Source organism: Nelumbo nucifera, chromosome 2 (assembly GCF_055504915.1).
Source record: "Nelumbo nucifera cultivar China Antique chromosome 2, China Antique-T2T, whole genome shotgun sequence".
NCBI lineage: Eukaryota > Viridiplantae > Streptophyta > Magnoliopsida > Proteales > Nelumbonaceae > Nelumbo > Nelumbo nucifera.
Window position 1 is genome coordinate 83,254,944 of NC_142650.1, and position 21,719 is coordinate 83,276,662.

Consider the following 21,719-nt stretch of genomic DNA (forward strand, 5'->3'; position numbering starts at 1 on the left):
GTATCTCCCAACGAAGGTGTTCACGCCCAAGGAAGGATCCAAAAACTGCTCCCACTGAAGATGGCACAGTGCAGGATGGAGCAGAATCAGCAGTGTTCTTCTCCAAGAACTCTGTCCTTCGCAAGAATAACAGGATGGCACGTGAGCACAGCTTCCTATCAATTTTTTCTCAAAGAACTGATGTCAAGATCGAATCTTGACTTCTCCCACAACTGGAGATCGAACTGGCAAACAGAGCGGCAAGAACAGGGAGGCGGCAAGAGAGTATTCGCAGGGTGCAGAATTCTCTCTTCTTGATTTCAGCACTGAAGATAATCTGATGTGTGTCTCTAAAGGCTGCCGCCCCCTCCTTCTTTTGTTAACCTAAAAAGATCAGCTCCTAATCTCATTAGGAGCTGCTTATCCAAATCATATTTGGATCAGCCTTCTCTTCAGGTGATAAGGAGAAACCCTTATCTTATCTGCAGATTAGATTAGCTTTCTCCAAATCTCATTAGGAAGTTTCTAGATCTGAATCACATTCAGATCTGGACTCTCTGAGTGGATAGGGTCAATACCCTATCCTATCTGCTAATCCATCTCAGAATTCGCCCCATTATTAACTAAATAAATAGCCCAGTTCGAAATGGGCTTTAGGCCCATTAAGCTTATGTACTCACTTAACCTTCCTAACTGCTGCCCAGTTGGGCTTCCCTGTATGGCGTGGAACCCAAGCATTGATCTACACATCAGCCACATGGGTTCGGCCCAGCCATTATTACAAGGCCTGGCCGAATACACTGTTAAGGACAGTGCACCCCCTGAAAAACCCATCAAGTGGGCTCTGTGGGCCCAACACTTACCTTAAGTGGTCCCTGGGCCAAGCCACCTTGTAACACCCAAGGACTGTGGGCAAATGCAAGATTATCCTATCAGGTATTATCCTCAATGGTCTTACACTTAACCTCTCAGCCCATAATGATCATACACTGCCCGACAAGAGAAGACCTCTCCCTTGGCTGCAAGGAACAGTGTTGCACTCTCTACTTGTATGGATCCCGGGAATTAAAACCTTTTTGCAAACATTTGAGAAACCATAATATATATACTTTTATATCTCATATAAAATATACTTTGCAAAACAAATCTCAACGGTTGAAATCGGCTGCCGGCAGTCTTGGTTTCCATCAGTGAGAGTGCATCCCCGATCATTACCTTTATCCGACAAAGGGGCTGATCCTGTCACTATGATCACCCACTCAGATGAATTTTCGGACTGTCCCAACATACCCAGGTTTTGACCCCCGCTAAGGATCTCACTGATTGGTACATCAAAGATAGCCCAATCTGACACCTAGTGCAGTATCATAATCGAGTCTAGGGGTCGGGTGTAACTTTCCAGTTTTTCCCATCAATCTCCAAGGTCTAGGGCAATACTGGAAATCTGGTCCAGTTCAAAGATTCAATTAATCCTACACTGTTTGTGCCTAGGGTCTCACCCTGGTAGCTGAGACGGGGCCACCCCAACCGACTTAGTGGCACCACAATGTCAGCCTTGTCAGGATAGGTGTCCCCACACCGACCCACTGGCTGTGAACATTCTAAACTAACACGAGTCTCATTAAGTGTCTAGTTTAAGGGTATTACACAGAAACATACCAAGGGAACATGAATCAAATATGCACTTTTATTCATTTACAATAAACTCATAAAGTACATCATTCTGATTGAAGCTAAGGGCATACAAAACTGTCTAATATCAATGTCCAAAAAAACAATCCAAAATACTTTGTTATTTATTGTCAAATGATTTTGCTTGTCTGTAATGGCTTTTGGAGGTCGTTATATTAAAAATTGTCATTTTAAGTCCATCTTGGTTACTTTTTATCAAGTTAGTTCATGGTTAATAGGTTGGCCCCATATCTGCCAAGAGGCCATTAAGATTTTTTTTTTTTTTTTGAAAAATAAGATAAAATTCATTAGGAAAAAGAACGCATCAGCAATGTGATAAGGCATCACCCAAGCGGAAATAAACCCAAGAGCCTAGTAATGATCCCACTGGTCCCATATTAATACTCCTAGAACCGAATGGCAAAATCTTAAAATCTTTTCTCCAAACAACCTCTATCATAATCCAGTAAAACAAACCAAGATATTCCTTTATTATCAAATGATATTGCTTGTTTGCAATGGCTTTTGCATTCCTTTATATTTAAAATTGTCATTTTAATTCCACCCTCGTAAGTTTTTACCAAGTTAGTTGATGCTTACCATGTTGGCACATTTGGCCCAAATCTGCCAAGGGACCAATAAGATATTCTTTTTTTTTTGAGAAAAAAGATAAAATTCATTAGAAAGGTGATAAGGCATCACCCAAAGAGGAAATAATTCTAAAAGCCCAACATTGATCTCACAGATTCCATACTAATACCTGTAGAATCGAATGGCAAAATCTTATCATATTTTCTCTAAACAACTTCTATCACAATCCAAAAAACAAACCAAAATATTCCTTTATTGTCACATGATATTGCTTCTTTTCTATGGGTTTTGCATGCCTTTATATTTCAAATTGTCATTTTAATTCTATCCTAATAAAGTTTTACCAAGTTAGATGATGCTTACCAGGTTGGCACATTTGGCCCTGTTTCTGCCATTGGGCCATTAAGATTTTTTTTTTTGAAAAATAAGATAAAATTCATTTGAAAAAAGAATACCTTAGGAAGGTGATAAAGCATCACCCAAAGAGGAAATAAACCCAAGAGCCCCACAATCATCCCACTGGTCCCATACTAATACCCCTAGAATCGAATGGCAAAATTTGATAATCTTTTCTCCAAACAACCTCTATCACAGTCCAATAATACAAACCAATGTATTATTTTATTGTCAAATGATATTGGTTGTTTGCAATGGCTTTCGGATGTCTTTATATTAAAAATTATCATTTTAACTCCATCTTGGTAAATTTTTACCAAGTTACCAGGTTGGCACATTTGGCACCTTATTTGCTAAGGGGCCATTAAGATTTGTTTTTTTGTTGAAGAATAAGATAAAATTCATTAGGAAAGAGAATACATTAGGATGGTGATAATCCATAAAGAATTCCAAAAGCCCAACTTTGATCTCACAGATCCCATTCTAATACTCGTATAACCGAATGATAAAATCTTATAATCTTTTCTCCAAACAACCTCTATCACAGTCCAAAAAACAAACCAAGATATTCCTTTATTGCCATATGATATTGCTTCTTTCCTATGGCTTTTGTATGCCTTTATATTTGAAAATGTCATTTTCATTCCATCCTGGTAAATTTTTACCAACCTTTTTCATAGTACCAAATGGCAAATTTGGCCCCATAACTGCCAAGGGGTCATTAAGATTTTTTTTTTTGAAAAATAAGATAAAATTCATTAGGAAGGTGATAAGGCATTACCCAAGCGGAAATAAACCCAAGAGCCTAGTAATGATCCCACTGGTCTCATATTAATACCCCTAGAACCGAATGGCAAACTCTTATCATCTTTTCTCGAGAAAACCTCTATCACAATCTAATAAAACAAACCAAGATGTTCCATCATTGTGAACTAGTATTGCTTGTATAAAATGGCTTTTGGAGGTCTTTATATTAAAAATTGTCATTTTAACTCTATCTTGGTAAATTTTTACCAAGTTAGTTGCTGGTTACCAGGTTGACACATTTGGCCCCATATCTGCCAATGGGCCATTAAGATATTTTTTGTTGAATATTAAGATAAAATTCATTAGGAAAAAGAATACATTAGGATGGTGATAACACCTCACCCAAAGAAAAAATAATTCCAAAAGCCCAACTTTGATCTCGCAAATCCCATACTAATACCCATCCGAATGGAAAAATCTTATAATATTTTCTCCAAACAATCTCTATCACAATCCAATATAACAAACCAAGGTATTACTTTATTGTCAAGTGATATTGCTTGTTTGCAATGGCTTTTGGAGGTCTTTATATTAAAAATTGTCATTTTAACTCCATCTTACTAAATTTTTATCAAGTTAGTTGATAGTTACCAAGTTTGCACATTTGGCACCATATCTGCCAAGGGGCCATTAAGATGTTTTTTGTTGAAGAATTAAGATAAAGTTCATTAGGAAAAAAAATACATTTGGAGGGTGATAAGCCATCACCCAAAGAGGAAATAATTCCAAAAGCCTGACTTTGATCTCACAGATCTCATACTAATACCCTTAGAACCGAATGGCAAAATCTTATAATCTTTTCTCCAAACAACCTCTATCACAGTCTAAAAAACAAACCAAGATATTCTTTTATTGTCAAATGATATTGTTTTTTTTTCTATGGCTTTTGCATGTCTTTAGAGACATGTCCTTCCCCACCGTCACCTCCTCCCCCCACCCCCCTTTCAACCTTTGTAATCCCTCATGGGTATTCACTCTGAACTTTAAAACAACAAGCTCACCAGAGTTGTTGGTCCCATCTCTTCCCCCTACCTTCCCCTATCTGATTTAAAAGCAATTTAATTCATTGAAATATTTTGATTCCTTTTGCAGTTTGATCAAATCTTTATATGGTTTTTCATGTTGACAAATCTTTTATTGAGATGTACATCTCCTCCCCCCTACCTTTTGCAGTTTGATTTAATATTGTTAGGTAATGAATTAAATGTAGACTACTACACATATTGGTGTCAATTACACTTCCATCATGTTATCACAATTTCCTTAAATGCCAAACTAATAAATATTTACAAATATGAGTGTAAGGCATTAATTAAGTTTATTGATGTGGATATAACCATCTGCAAGTGGAATTAATGTCCCAGCATCAATATTTGAGTTATGTCACTTAATTCAATTCCTTCCTTTGGGTGACCAATATCTATTTTAAACCCTTCCTATTGCCTATCTTACCAATAATGTAATTGTGTTTTACTTATCATGTTTCATCATATCTAAGTATGTTTTTAATGAATTAAATTGCTTTCCTCCATCACCGATGTGCTTAAGAAGGTGTGTATCACCGAAATTGACATGAGGTTGTTTGGTTGCATAGTAATTATTATTTCTTTTTTTTCTCTTGTTGAATGGTGTGCCAATTTGTTTGAGTTTTAATCAGATAAAAGGGAAAACTTTATACAATTGTTTTATCTCAAACTGATATAGTTAGCACTATGAATTCTTCATTATTTCTTTATGTATATATACTTGTTTCAAATGACCTTGATTATTTTCTGCAGATATTTACAACGCAAGATGCAAGTATACACTACAAATAGTATCACCCATTTGGTGAAATTTATTTCATCACTTAACTTGTCTAGCCATAAGGGTGTTGAAGATGTCATAGGACAAACACCATTTGCACATTTTCTTGACTCCCCAGATGTAATGTCTGAAAAATCACTTCTATGTGCACTTGTGAAATGTTGGGACATGCAGTCAGCTTTGTTTAGGTTAGGGAGAAAGCTTGTCACACTCACGGCCTCTAATGTAGCTTTGATTTTAGGTTTGCCTACGAGAGGCAAATTTGTAGATTTGTACATGACCCACATACATTACATCTACAAACGAAAATCTTCGGAAAAAATGTGATACAATGGGGTGATTTAGAAGAAAAAATTAGGGAGTTGTTAGGAAACAAGAAGACAGAAAGGAAATATGTCCCAAAGTTGTTTATCTTCTATATATTGGGTCAATTCCTTTTTACAAAGACCTGCTATAACATTGACTATAAATGGTTTGAGTACGTTGATAAGCTTGAAGAATTAAGAGATTATGATTGGGTTGGTGCTGTTCATAGGGAACTACTAAATAGTTTGAATGAACTCTCTATGTCAATGATGAAGGAGGCACCACCCAAATCTGGGTGGCTACGTGGTTGTGCTACTGTATTCATCGTAAGTTTACATTTTGTATAAAAATTAATTCCATTTAATAAATCTTGTATGCTAACATTGAGTGAGTTCTTCTTATCTTGTCACCTGCAAATTTGGTTGTTTAAACATTCCACTGTATGGATTCTTTCCATGATGGATGCATTTCCAAGAATTGCAAAATGGTCTAGCACCATTTATCGTCGAAAGAGAACATATAGTGATGTTATTGCCATGCTTGCGGATGATGAGGTATAATGGGATTTTATCTATACTGTTAATCTTCTAACATAGATTATTGTTCTAAAACATTTTGTGCTTCATTTTTTTAAGGTTCTTCAAATTTTAGTTCCTACCTCCAGTGAAGAAGTGGTTATGTTGGATGATGGAGAAGATGAGGAGGAAGGAGCCTCCTCAAATCAGGAATTGGTTTTGGAAATTAGAAGTTTTAAGTCAAATGTTGCACAATTAACCAAGGAGAACATTTATCTTCGGTCCTTTTTACCATCACAAGTATGGAAAGAAAAACAAGGTGATGAAGAAGATCAACCTGAAGAAGGTGGTAGGAAGATTCACTCCATGCGAGAAAGAAAGAAAGCTCCTATTTTGTGTTCACCGTTTGTTAACGAATGAGCAAAAATGATTGAGAAAATGCATATAATTGATGCAGATAGTACAACATCACCATCAAATAAGGAGGTATATTTTCATATCGTATCTATTAAATACGATGGGTTGGCAAAACAAGTTTGACAACCTAGCAACATTTTATATTTCAAGTCATCGATGGAAAGAGACTATGGAGATCTTGCAACTTCAAACGCCAGTTACCTAAGAGCCAACAATAAACTATTATACGGTTTCTATCAGCTCCGATTACTAGGTTGATTACACATGCATTAGACATTGGTAAATAGAACACCCCTGATTTATCGAGTTATTAATATAGTTTCCACATATGCAATGAAATTATTTGGACCGATGGAACCAACAGCTTGGTTGGGGTACACTTATACTCACTATTTGATGGTGGCCTGATATGGGATGATGTATGTAAATCTTGCAGCAATTTTTTCCACCTATAATAATTATATATTTGTTATAATTTGTATATAACTATTAGGCTACATTTATTTTTTTTGTAGGCCATAAATGCGTATGGATGTCTTTTGATTGAAAGGCAGCGGCATAAATTGGGCAACTCTGAATGTGAGAGGTTTTTCTATATTAGCACATTTGCGCAGGTATTGGGTTTTAACCCTTTTTATTTCATTTATTATGTACTCATATATTGAATAATCTATTTTTCCCTTTTCAAATACATATACCAGGAAATGATTAAAACGGGTGATGATGCTGCAATAGAGATATTGGCCCTCTTCTAAGGCAATAGTATAGCAAAGTATTTATACCCTTGCAAAATAATGGGCATTGACATATTTTGGTAAAAAATGGGGATAGCGATTGCATTGAAATGTATAGTTCAAACCAGTCTGTTATATATAAGCAACTTGCCAAAACAGTGGTATGCGTTTATGCACTGCAATATTTTCATGTGCAAGTGTTTTTATATTAATCCATGATCATCATTGACTTGTAATCAATATTTGTCTTAGTCCAACTACTATAGGAGTAAACTCTTGGGAGTGGGGTTTACAAGCAAATGGGGATTTAAAGTATGCAAGGATGCTCCATCCCAACATGCCAATGGGTATGATTATCACGTTGTTTACCATCAATCTTTATTATACTGATACATATCTTAAGTATTGTAAAATAATGAAGTGCATGGATTGTAATGAAGTGCATGAAGTGCCCCATGGGATTTTGCCTTCAATGATACATAAATTTTACGATGGAAGATTGGGGCACAAATATTGCAATCCCATCTACAGTAAACCATCACTAACTCATTCAAGTCATCCACCCCATCTATATAGCTGTGTGTGTTACAACGGAATAGTGTATTAATTATCGGTGATGTATTACTTGTGGTGTATAAGTTACAACAGTATGGTTTGGAACTTTTTTCATTTGCTTTTCTATCGACACCAATCAATTCTTGAATAGAGGGGGTGCAAAACTTGCTTCGTGTAAGGTCTCAATGGCAATAGAGATGAAATTTCATACTATGCCAAAAAACTAAGCCAATGCTCATCTTGGTTACATCTTATCAATATTGCTATCAAGGCATGTGGTGCTATTGAGGTATGAGTTAGAAAGATTGAGACCATTTCTTATTCATAGTGTTTAAATAATGAACTTTATATTAGATGAGTCTGAATAGATAATGAACTTTATATTAAATGAGTCGGAATACTATATGAGACATCAGAACTACCTACATAAGAACCTTCATTCTTAAACTTATAAGCATTATAAGCTAGTAGATGGGCATATGAGTTTGACAATCTAGATATATTATGTACATACTCAAAATATTTAATTAGGTTCAGAGTGGAATCTTCAAAATTCTTCATAGACCAACCCACCTCCATGTCTTCGACAATTGCATATGTAATACTAGTAGAGTTGCAAAAAACCATCATATGTTTTACTTTCAATCTCTTGGTTTTCATTAAACCATCAATTATGGCACTTCATTTAGATTGAGTTGCAACAGATTCTTCTTCCGTTTGTATAGACAGAAGCCAAGTCTTCATACATTATCATAAAACCAATCCCTCCAACCTTAGTTGTTGGCACGTGAGACCCATCTGTAAACATTAGAACCTGAAGCATGACAACAGAATTGAAATGGGGTTTACTTAGTCTAGAATATTTCCCATAGTGCTGGTAATGAATATTTCACATTTGCTACAAACTGAGTTGGGTCGGGCAAAGGCTTTTCGTGCAATTCGGCATTTTTTGGCATCTCATATCAGTCTTATTATAACTAGAAACTTTTCCAATAATAGTTGTACCTCCTACCTTTGGTAGGTGAGATAATTTAACAAGAAGAACTTATTGGTTGAGGTTGATGGGGACCCGAATTGGATCTTTCACCTACATATTCTACATTCATGTCTTTATTCACACTAGCCCAAGTTGTTGATCTGCTAAGTTTGTTTCAATACCAAACAACTAACATTTCATCTTATGGACTAGTTTTAGATACAACCCATCTACAAACTACCTAGTATCATCTCAAGGATTTTTTTAAAATAAGGGTAACATGGTGTAGAAGGTGATGGTTAAGTATGAGTATGAGTTTGTAAGCATCTTAGGTGGGATTTGCATAGGCATATTATAGATATAGATATGTGATGGTTGAGTATGAATTTGTAATAACTGAGTATTAGGTTATGAAAGTTAATTTGGTATGCTAATAGATATCATTCAATGCAATTCATATACATGCTTGTTGTACTTTATTTTGTGCCTTGCTAAATTATGTACTAATTCATTTCTCTATATTAGTTGTAAAGAAAGATTGGGAATTACTTTCAGTTGCTCATATATTGATTCTAATCAATTTTTATTGGTCACAGGTGGTGGTGTTCTATGGAATGTATCAAGTGATTTGGAAAGGGAGCTTCAATCTACCTACAAAACTTGGTTCTTCCCGATGGAGGTGGATGCAAAAGCAATATCATACTTTCAGATGTAGCATTTATTTTGATCTTTCTTAATGGTGAACAAAGATCATGTTTGGTGTTTTCTGGATAGGCATATCATATCTACTAAGGATGATTTGTTGAATTTATTTTGCTAAATTCATATGTATAGTAATTACTATAAATACCAAAAAATTGTCATAAGGACTATTATGGTGTTGGTTAAATATTTTTGGACGATGGAGTTATTACTCACTTGCAATATTTTCGACAATGGAGTAATTGTTAATTCCACATCAGACTACGATTCAATATTGGCTTGATGGGCTAAAATGCCCAACTTCATTCACGTAATGGTCATACGTGCCTTAACAACCACCTTTGTAAAGATTTACTAAGATGGAATTGGAGGTGTTGGTTAAGTTTATCTAAGAGAACATATCATCCACAATTGGAACATCTGTTTTGTATGAATTAACTAATAACAAATGGTAAAATAGTGTCTATTATTATGTGTTTACCCATTCCTTAATGACCATTTTCCAAGGACCCCATATTATTGAAATTTACCAGGTTAGCTCATATGACCACAATTTACCAAATATCCATCTAGCAACAGATGTTGATCATGGCATCAACTACCCCCACCCCTTAGTGGCCATGAAGAAGAGTAACTAAATAATTTTGCTAGTAGTGCCCCATCCTGGGACTATTATCCTAATCCCATTCAATGCCAAGAAAGCTTTGCTAGATGTTGGGGAGGAAGCAGTTGAATCCACTACAGTGGAAACAAAGAAAGGCACTATGGTGATCGAAAACTGGCTCTTAGGGTGAAACCATTTTGGTGTTCTACAACGTGAATGTTTTTGCTTTCACTTGTTTTTGAAATTGACACATTGGCAAAAAACCAAACATCAAAATATTGGTTTTGAACCTTGTTTTGGAACATTGGCAATAGAACATTGTTTTTGAACCTTGTCTTTGTTTGGAAAAGCAAAAACAAGTTAGTTTTGTTCCAAAAACAATTCATGTTTTTGAAATCATCAAAATACTGATTTTTATACAAAAACAACTCTTGGAATACAGATATTGTATAATTTATAAGATATACTTTTTAAATCTCTTGAATTTTTAAGGCAAAAAAGATCATTCTATTAGCTTATGAAAGTGATGTACATGAAGACTCATATTCAGTATATAGGGCTCTTTCAGCCCTTTGACAAGCTACATAAGCTAGAGCATGTGATAGTTGGTTATTTTCTCTATTGACACACATAATATTTGCATCCAAAAAAAATACTCAACTAAGTATATACTCTAGAATATGTTTATATTGCCAGAATAGTCTTGCCTAAGGATGAGGGATTGATTTGACTACTACTGAGGCATCAGAATAGAGCAAAATAATGTTGAGTCATTGATTTTTAGCCTACATCAATACTTCAAGGATACCTCTCCATTTAGCTTTTGTTTGTTCAGAGTTTATGTGAACTTTAGCTACTGCAACAGTTACAAAGTTATTAGAATCCACAATAACATAAGATGTTGCTGCTACTTCTAAGTGTGGATCATCATAAAAGCCAACATCATATATGGAGAAAGTATGTGAGGTATTAATTTGTGTGTTGCAATATTGCTTTAATTGGTCAATGGTGCCTACTATTTTAGAGAAGAGATACGACTTTATTAACTCCAAAACTGTATTGGCTATAGACAATCATCGTTATGCATGATCCTATTTATTTGATTCCATATGAGTCTAAGCACAATGAGGAATTTTTGCAAGCATATAACTGTTGCTTACCAAATTTTGGTGAATGATTCAATTTGGTTGACCACCAATTTGAGAAGATTTTGTGTAATTATAGGTTTGTTGTGTCCTCCAGGTTGATGCCTATGTGCAATGACATCCAAATTGGTCTTAAAGTTGAACATGTGAAAAAAAGGTGGTCGAAAGTTTCCTGTGGGTGTTGCAAAGGACTCAGACGAATCATCTTCATTAAGGAAACCGAGTCAATCCTTGGTTTGAATTCCTCCCTAGGCAGCTTTCAAGAAAAACATGTGGAGATTAAATGGCACTTATGCTTTCTAGATTAGGTACCAATTTAGGAGAGTAGAGAGCAGATGAAGTGGAGAGTTGGTCCTGATTATAGGAAATATAGACCAACTTAACTGTGAATTTACAGTTTTTCATTGGCTTTCACTGAATTTGGTATTGACCTAAAAGAGGATTTGGCAGTCTTAAATATACTTTTGGTTACTACTTGTGGAACAAATAGTAAGTGAATCAAGTCATTTCTCCAAGTACCATTATCATTTAATAGAAACTAAACTTTCCATTACCTTACTAGGGGTCTTTTAGGTTTTGAACCCATGTTGTAAACATTACCTATAGTTGGATAGATAAATGATGCTAGATTTTGAAGTGACAAGACTGATTTTTAATGCTCAAATGCATTATTTATTCATTTTCTAGAGCATATAATTACTCGTCATATGTCATTATCAACCTAACTACCTGTTCTTCTAATCTATTTTGAAACTGTAATACCTCAGGTTATATTCTAAAAATTTGCTTCCCTATAGTCGAGCACATTTTACTTTTAGTTTAAGACCATTTTCTTAACAATGAACACTCAAAATCTAACAAAATGAGGCCTTGGAAATCAAATCAAGTAAACCTCAATTTACTAGCATGAACCCACTATAGATGACATCAAAGAAGATGCAATCTTTGAGTGACAGGTGATTCTAGTTTAATTTATACTATAGATTATGCTGCTTGCATATTCTTGGTAACAGCTTTATGCTATCCAAATACCCATGTTATCAAATTGATGATGGGATTGAATATGTTGTTACTCAGCTAAAATTAACTTTTAAGGGATCAATCCAAAAGTTGGTGCAAGTTTCTCACCTGGTGGCACAATATGCATGTTTCTAAAGAAAGATCAAAATCAGAGGTACAAGAGGGTTCTAAATGTAGCTTGACTCTCCCAAATGAGTGAACTTCCAGATTGACATCTCACACTTTTCAATCCAGCATTATCTTCAGATGTTATCAAATGGCCCCTAAGAAAACTATTAATCAGATCTGGTTTGCTCTTTATCAATGTTTTTCCACATCACCAAATCTTGAAACAGGTCAAGCCATAACCACTAGTGGAAAATAAAGCTGGTGTTTTCATTGCTAATTCCAATTTCTATTTTTGTCACAACTTGCAAAATATTACACCACTACTTACAAAAAATACAATTACTACACAAAAAATTCAAAATGTAAGACATGTACAATACCAAAAGACAAGACAAAAACTTGTACCTGTGCTAATAATACTTGGGAATGCATCCAACTAATCGATTGCAGCTCGGTAGATGCATCGGTAGTGACCACTTTCTCTACACTGACTACAATGGACTTCCCTTCTTTCAATTGGTTGTGATTAAATTCTTTTAGTCCTAGGTCAACCAGGTTGACGTTTTTTCTTTGATGAACAAGTTCACAACATTATGATTAACACCACTACTCATAAAAGTAACTGACTCATTATTGAAATCAAGCATATCTGAATTAGGCATCGCAGGTATGTGCTCGGAGTAAATTGCCTGTTGAATTTCTTTCAAATAGCACTCTTTAACAAAATCATAAATGTTTAGGCCCAAGGGAAAACTCATATGATGACTGGATATGATCCTTCACAGAAAGGTGGTGGGGTTATGCAGCTGAAACAGTTGGCTTCATGCACCCTATATGATTTCCCACATTTCCAAAGACAACCCGTAGTCTCTATCATTGAGAAAGGAGAGAAATCTCATAGACGAATAAATGGAAATGGATCGTAGAGTAAAATCCATATCTATAAAATGAACATCAATCAAATTAGGTTGTGGACTGATGTTTGCTCTTTTATCAGAAAATGGCAAATGAATCATTTGCAAAATTGCTTGATGACAACAAGTTGAAGGGCCCAAACTATGCTGACTGGTACAGGAACCTTATGTTGGTCCTAGCTTCTGAAAAGCTGGACAAAGTGGCAAAGAATTCTGCCCCGGAGCGTCCGGGTGATAGGGCTTCTGAGGCCCGAAAGAGAGACTATCAAGAATGGAAAGAGAAAAACTCCATTGCCCGGTGTTACATCATTGCCTCATTGGACAACCCGATACAGAGGCAGTTCGATCAGATCGAACTTGCCAAGGACATATTGGACAGTCTCAGGATGATGTATGAAGAGCAGAATCGTTCTACTCGACAAAAGGTCTTGAAACAGTTCATGACCGCACAAATGTCTAAGGGTCAACAAGTTCACGACCATTGTCTTCGGATGATGGGATACATCAACGAACTAGAGGCTCTTGGATCCGGGCTGGACCTTGCAACTCAGATAGATGCTATCCTTAATTCTTTGCCTCCTTCCTTTAATCCGTTCATCATTAACTATAACATGAACAAGCTGAATGTCAGCTTGCAAGAGCTCAGCAATATGTTGCAAAGAGCTGAAAAACTGATTAGAAAGGATGAGCCTGTAGCCAAGCTTGTTGAAACTGGCAAGACAGGTAAGAGAAAGAGAAAGGCAAAGAAGCCTCAGAAGAAAGCCACTAAAAGCAAGAAGCAGAAGAAAGACAAAGCATCGGATGCCTATCACTTCTGCAAGAAGACCGGCCACTGGAAAAGGAATTGTCCTGCCTACCTGGAATCCAAGAAAGGTAACTTCGAAACTTGTGTTATAGAAACCAATTTGTTGGTCGCTTCTGTGTCCTGGTGTATTGACTCCGGGGCTTCAACTCATGCATGTAACTCACTACAGGGGTTCAAGGTAAGCAGAAGGCTGAGTGAAGGAGAAGTCACACTCTACTTGGGGACTACTGCAACTGTTGCAGTCACGGCCATAGGAACCGTGGAATTATATTTTAGAGAAGGAATAATTGTACTGAAAGATTGTCTTTATGTACAAAATTTAAGAAGAAATTTGATTTCTGTCTCAAAACTGGGTGCAGATGGTTATTCTGTCTTCTTTAGTAATACGATTACTATTAAAAGAAACAACAGATTCATCGCATATGGGGAACTGGAGAACGGTCTCTATGTTCTCCATCCTTCTCTAGAAACTAACATAACCAAAACTACGTCGACTGAAATCCCCAAGAAGAGAGCCTATGATACAGTTAATTCCACATGTTTATGGCATTACCGACTTGGCCACATCGGTGTTGACCGAATCACAAGATTGGTAAAGGATGGTCCTTTGGATTTTCTAACTGTAGAAGATCTTCCCACTTGTGAGCCTTACCTACAAGGCAAGATGACGAAACGGCCATTTAACGGTAAGCCTGAAAGATGTATAGGCACACTTGACCTAATACATACTGATGTATGTGGTCCCCTAAGTGTTAGGACACGAAATCAACACGTGTATTTCATCACCTTCACAGATGATTTTTCACGATATGGTTACGTGTACCTAATGAGACACAAGTCTCAATCCTTTGAAAAGTTCAAAGAGTTTAGACAAGAGGTCGAGAAACAGTTAGGGAGAGAAATTAAAGCCCTTCGATCAGATCGAGGTGGCGAGTATTTCTCTGATGAATTCAGGGACTACTTAAAGGACAATGGGATAGTATCACAATTAGCTCCTCCTGCTACACCACAACTTAACGGTGTTTTAGAGAGGAGGAATATGACCTTATTGGATATGGTCCAGTCGCTTCTCATACACTCAGAGTTACCCACATCCTTTTGGGGTTACGCATTAGAGACTGCGATTTATGTGCCGAATCGGGTTCCAACCAAATCGGTTCCGAATACTCCATATGAACTTTGGACCGGAAAGAAACCAAGTGTCAGACACTTGAAGATCCAGCACACGTTAAAAGAACGAGTGCAGACAAATTTGAACACAAGACCAGCCGTTGCCTATTTGTAGGCTACCCAAAAGGCTCTGTAGGTTATCTATTCTATGACCCAAGTGAGCAGAAAGTGTTCTGCAGTCGAAATGCACAATTCTTGGAAATCGATTATATCCTGGACACCCATCGTCAGGAAGTTGTTCTTGATGAGGAGAGCTCAGGAGCAGTGGGATATGTCCCACAAGTTCCAGGTAGTGACCAACCTAGAAGATCCACTCGGGTATCCAGGCCACCAGTCCATTATGGTTATGACTAGGATAGTTACCTGGTGGAAACCTTGACGAGTGAGGAGGATCCCGTGACTTACGCGAAAGCTATGTTGGACATAGATTCCCATAAGTGGGTGGAGGCCATGAGAGCAGAGATGGACTCAATGGAGACCAATGGAGTCTGGACTCTAGTAGATTCGCCCTTCGGGGTAAAGGCAATCGGTTGCAAATGGATTTACAAGAGGAAGGAGGGCCCCGATGGTAAGGTTGAGACCTTCAAGGCTCGTCTGGTGGCGAAAGGGTACACTCAGAAAGAGGGCATCGATTATGAGGAAACCTTTTTGCCTGTAGCCATGCTTAAATCCATTAGGATCCTGCTACCTGTAGCAGCATACCATGATTATGAGATTTGGCAGATGGATGTCAAAACTGAATTCCTGAATGGAGATCTTACTGAAGATATCTATATGTAGCAGCCGCAAGGCTTCATTGCTGCAGGATAGTAGAAAGCTAATCTAATCTGCAGATAAGATAAGGGTTTATCCCTATCACCTGAAGAGAAGTCTTATCCAAATATGATTTGGATAAGCTGCTCCTAATTGGATTAGGAGCTAATCCTTTTATGTTAACAAAAAGAAGGAGGGGGCGACAGCCTTGAGAAGACACACAACATCAGATTTTCTTTAGTGCTGAAATCAGGAAGAGAGAATTCTGCACCCTGCGAATACTCTCTTGCCGCCCTGTTTGCCAGTTTGATCTCTAGTTGTGGGAGAAGTCAAGATTGGATCTTGACATCAGTTCTTTGAGAAAGGATTGAAAGGAAGCTGTGCTCACGTACCATCCTGCTGATTCTTGCGAAGGACAGAGTTCTTGGAGAAGAACATTGCTGATTCTACTCCATCCTGCACTGCGCCATCTTCAGTGGGAGCAGTTTTTGGATCCTTCCTTCGGTGTGAATACCTCCGTTGGGAGATACTACTTCTCCGTATCAGGTATAATTCTCCCTTACTCCTTTTGGTTCAGATCTGATTCAGTTTAAGGTTCAAGAATGATCTTTGAAAATATGGTTTTCTAAATAGGGAATGCGCTTCCCAGTTGAAGGGAGAGAAATTTTTTTTTGAAATTCTCCCCTTATTCCGCAATGTTTGGGCGTCCATGGGATGGATCTCTCATCCCTTCAGTTCTTGGGTGCATGCTCAACATTTTGTCATTTTGTTTAATGTGATTTTTTCCTATTATTCTTTTCTTAGGTTAGGTTCCATAGACTTGGATCAATATTATAGGTTATTTGTTCTTTTGCACTATATCTGAAGTATCAATGCCTTTAACTTGAGATTTTATTCTTTATTTGTGGTGCCTTTTATTGAATTTTTGAAGCCTTGTGGTATTCATGTAATCTTAGATCAATAAGATAGTTCAAGGAAATAAATCAGTTTTCAAATCAACTGAAAATGGTTCTATAGCCATATATATGCAATTTCTCTTCATCCATGTTTTTGCTTTCATGAGTCATGACCATTTTGATCAAATGAATCCAACCATTGAAGATTTCAGGTTGGGAATTTTGTCTGATGAAATCTAGAAGTATGAAATTGTGAAGTAAGAATCATCTTAATGTCATTTGTCACTTTTCTGGGCAAATGATGGTAATGCCTTATTTAATTATGGTTTGCAGTTTGCAGAACTTTAAATTCAGTTGATTTTTTCTTCTCAGCATTTTGGTTCAAAAGATTCAAAACTAGGCCACACCAAGAAATATTTAATGTTTAAGGGCATCAAAGGCTGGGATAGACCTGGTGGGTTCATAATGAAAGTGCCATGTGCAAGGTTTCACAGTTCTTTTAATTTTTTCTTGCTGTGTGTTCATGTGCTTGTGGGACTTGGATCAAAGTTTAATGCTTTGTATTTGTACTGCTTGAACACAAGACAGATAGTGTAGAGTTGTAGACTGATACTTATGTCATCTAAATTGGACTGAAGACACCATGAATTAAGTTTTAGAGACAACCTAGTCCTCAATGTTCTACTAATAATAGTAAAACAAGTTAGTGTATTTGGTTTCACAATTAATAAATGAATAATGATTTGTCCAGTCTAGCCCGAGAAAGATTTGAGGTTTCACAACAATCCAAAAATATTTTCTACTTCCCTAAACTGGTAAATGGGTACCAATATAGGTTAGCTCATATCATTGTCATACATCCTCACTCATACCTAACTTAACGAAACTATTAGATTTGGGAATTTGGCCCATTTCAGATTTGAAAATTCCACGCCAACTAACCAATGTTAGAAAGTGAATTAAAAACAACTGTCCATTAAGTACAGCAGGCATGCAAGGAGAATCAACAAACAAATGTATTGAATGGACTTCTTCAATAACTAAAACAAAATGAACTATGTACAGAGAAATTATCAAATACCTGTTAGTATGCTTTGTCAATAAGGATTGTCTTCAACGCATTGGGAAAAACCATTGAAGGAGAGGGAGAGCAGCCGAAGTTCAGTCAAGGGTCAATCAAAGGCCAAGGGAAAAGTTGCAGGGAAAAACAGTAAAAGAAGAGGAGCGCCACTGGGGAGACTGAGGGGGAGTGAGGGAGGAGAAAATGAGAGTGAGAAAGAGGAGCACCGCTGGGGAGGAGAATTTGTAGTTGCAGTTGGAGAAACAGTCAAAGAGAAAGAAAATTTTAAATAAATGTTATTGTGACATGTAATCCGAATTGGATTGCCACCTCACAGGAAAAATATAGATAAAAGGGTGACACTTACATGGCGTGAGAATCGGTCTTATAATTTCAAAAGTTGAATTCGAGAGTCATTGTAAATTCTGCATGGACCGGCCATGTGTTCAGATTTATGCAATGGGCCTGCCCGTACTTTTCCCTTAATTTTATTAAAATGCTTCAGCAAATAAGTGCTTGTTATTTGAATAATTACTTATATCGAACAATACCTACAGAATCCAGAGCTTTTGTCTGTCCGAGACTCCGAGTCTTCCATTCTCATGGCGTCTGCAGGAGGTAACACAGTTGTAGAATGGCACCAGAGACCTCCAAACCCTAAAAACCCAATCGTATTCTTCGACGTCACGGTCGGAACCATCCCCGCGGGAAGAATCAAGATGGAGCTCTTCGCTGATATTGCTCCGAAAACCGCCGAAAACTTCAGGTACTTTAGGACCCTATTCGCACTGGAGATTTTAAAACCCCAGAAGTCTCTTGAGTGTCGTTATACTGTTCTTCTCATTTTGTTAGAGATGTCCAAGTTGTATGAGCGTGGTTGAGCATTAGCTGAACTACGACTGGATCAGTATTTTAAATTTTGTACATCAGTTGCATCAAGTTTCAAAGATAGGGTCTTTGGTTGTGTGAAAATGCTTGTGCCTACGCCATTGCTTACAGGGTTTCTGTTGTTCATCCTATTGCTTTGTATAAGCGTTATAGGTAGTTGGGTAGTCGATCAAGTCATGGACATTGGCTTACGCCTTACCTGAAAGGATCTCTTGAGCATGTTGTTTTATTTGCAAAGGGTCTCTGATCTTTGTGGACTTCCTTTGTTGCATATTTCCATACACATGTGGCCATGTGGGCCCATTTAAGGGAATTTCAATCACAAAGAACGGATCTCTTGAGCATGTTATTTCATTTGCAAATTTCCTCTTTTATTTTGAGTTGCAACCAGAGTTATAAAATGATATACTCTTGTGTACTTGGTTTGAGGTTCTCGTTTTCTGGTATTGTTTTTGAAGGTAAAAGTAAAACTTAAATGGGATTTTTTTTGATGAATGAACTTCAATGGGATGCATGTGCCAGTCCCAGGACACAAGGTTTTCACCATGCCTGTGCTAGTTAGCCCAGAAAGCTAGTGTTGTGCCAATGTTGGGGGTAAATTCTTGGATATTATCTCTACCATCTTCGTTCACCAAAGCTCACACCACAAATTTACCGAAACACAGTAAGAGATGTTTTAGCTCAAAAAAACTCCTGTTCTTTCACGATGACATTAGTTGTAAGATAGTTATTAATTGACTGAATCAACATCACCTTCAGTATTGCTGCTGCACTTCATTGGGAATCAGCAGTAGGCTATTTCTTGGACTTTCCTCATCCCTGATTGAAGAATGCTTTTGGGGAATTAAGGGATAATCAATTTGTTCTATTACTCCCTTCCTTTTATTCAAAGTATACCCAATAGTGCAATTACAGTAATTCCCTCTTTTATTATGTTTCAATCTCTTATAATAGTAGCTAGTCCCAATGCCTTTCACAATACTCCCCCTCAAGCTGGTGCATATATGCAAGACATGCCTAGCTTATTAATAATAATGGACAACTGAGACTTTTTTCTGTTTTCTTTGTTTTTGATTAGTGAAGAATTGCATTATATAACTTGGGATGTACAAAGTTAATGCCTGCCTTGTCCAGTACCTTACTGTGCGAGGACTGTGATACATGTTTTGTTAATTAATGAGACACTAAAAAAAAATGAAACACTTTACCTTTCTCCCAAAAAGCTAGGGAGAGGGCCCCTCAACCACTGTACAAAATAGGGTATTTTTTGTGCAAAAAATCCTGTTATCAGTTTCCATGAATAAGCTGGTGCCTGTGATTCGTGAAGTGATCTGTGATCCATGTTGGCTTATTCAAAAAACTTCAGGCACTCCATCCACCTAATAATCTGCCATTCAATCTTCTTAATCAGAGCCTTCTCTGGTAGAAATTTGGACTCACAAATGTGCGAGTTTCTTTCTTTCCATAAAGCCCAACAAATGGCCAAAGGGATAGTGTTCCACAAAGATTTGCCTCTCTCGGACAGCCCTCCCTGCTTCCTGGCTGAATATAAGATTTGTAAATCTGATGGGGTAACCCTGTGGACATCAAAAAGTCTCACAAAATGTATCCACACATTGGCCAAGGTTATCTCCCACTCCCTACAGATGAGCTAATCTATGGTGAGTATCTGCTCCATGATTGCAGACCACACAAAAAATCAAATTTTAGAGGGGAAATGGGCTTTCCATATCCATTGCCACTGAACAGAGCTTTCAGATGCAGCAAGATTAGCAGATAAGATATCCGGCCTGCTGCCCTTCCAAACCATGGAATCCCCCAAAGTATGCTGCATGTAATCCAATGATAAACTAGCCAACATCTCCTCCAATGTCCCAATTTCCCAATCATTGTGGTTACGTTTGAAGTCTGAAATGTGGTGACAATACAATCTGAAATCCCAAAATTTCATAATTCTCCCTCACAGAATTCACACAGTGGCCTGTTCCCACATCAAACATCATCCCTGAAATGGATATAATCACTCAGACCAGGTCTGTAGCCAGCATGGATCCTAATTCTCGCTTTCCAAGGGATGCATCCATAAGGTTGAGATGGGTTTAGAGTATCCCAATCCATAGCAGACCTACCAAACTTCCCTGTAATTGCCCCCTCAACAACTGACCCTACTGACAACCAAATCTCCACTACCATTTAGGCAGCTATGCCCTATTCATGGTCTGAAGATTCCTAAATCCTGTCCCACCCTGGACTTTTGGCTCACATACACTTTTCATAACAGCATTAGTTAGGACCAGTGTTTTAAATTCCAACCCGGAGGTGAACCTGGTTTTCTATCTAGTGTTGGTTATCTGCCTTTGGATGGGAATATCTTATATATTCGGTTCTACAGTTTGTAAAATGAAAGAGAGAAAGAGAGACCAACCAAGAAGGGATTATTGCTACCATTGCCACCTTGTGTTGCTGTTAACTTTCGTTCATTTGTCCACTTCACAGGTAGATCCCTTCCTTCTCTCTCTCTCTCTCTCTATGCCATTGGCGTGATTGGATCTCTCCCCTTGTCACCCTCGCTGACTTTCACCATCTCTCCCATGCCATTGGTCAACTAAATATCTCTCCCTCTCTCCCTCTTTCTCTCGCTCGCTCCTTCAATGCTGTTGGCTAGATTTAATGTTTTAAATGTTGCATTTAGGGCACAAAGGTAAGGTTGTTTGTGGTGGTCAGATCCAAGGTTCGAAATATCGTTACGTATTGGCCCGTATTGGCCGATACGTATTGTATCGGGGCCTTCCCGACACACCCCTACAGGGGGTGTATCGGGTCAGGCCATGGTTCAGAGGGTAGCCGGGACTTAAACCGACCCCTCTGAACTGGTTTTGAAAAAGAAAAATAAAACATAAA

The 21,719-nt window shown here is 37.4% G+C and overlaps 1 protein-coding gene and 1 long non-coding RNA gene across 2 annotated transcripts in view; both read left to right on the top strand.

Moving 5' to 3' along the window:
• The first annotated feature begins 1,390 nt into the window (after window positions 1–1,390).
• On the top strand, window positions 1,391–9,651 carry LOC148802388 (uncharacterized). Its single transcript, XR_016082549.1, has 4 exons — window positions 1,391–5,882; window positions 6,192–6,557; window positions 7,004–7,102; window positions 9,350–9,651. It is a non-coding gene; the product is annotated as an uncharacterized LOC148802388 (long non-coding RNA).
• An 8,797-nt stretch (window positions 9,652–18,448) lies between these two features.
• LOC104590635 (Cyclophilin-like peptidyl-prolyl cis-trans isomerase family protein) overlaps window positions 18,449–21,719 on the top strand; it is a 60,810-nt gene continuing 57,539 nt past the window's right edge. Inside the window, exon 1 of the mRNA XM_010249352.3 lies at window positions 18,449–18,696. Within this exon, the coding sequence (XP_010247654.1) occupies window positions 18,533–18,696 (164 nt within the window). The 5' untranslated portion in view covers window positions 18,449–18,532. The remainder of the gene's footprint in view (window positions 18,697–21,719) is intronic.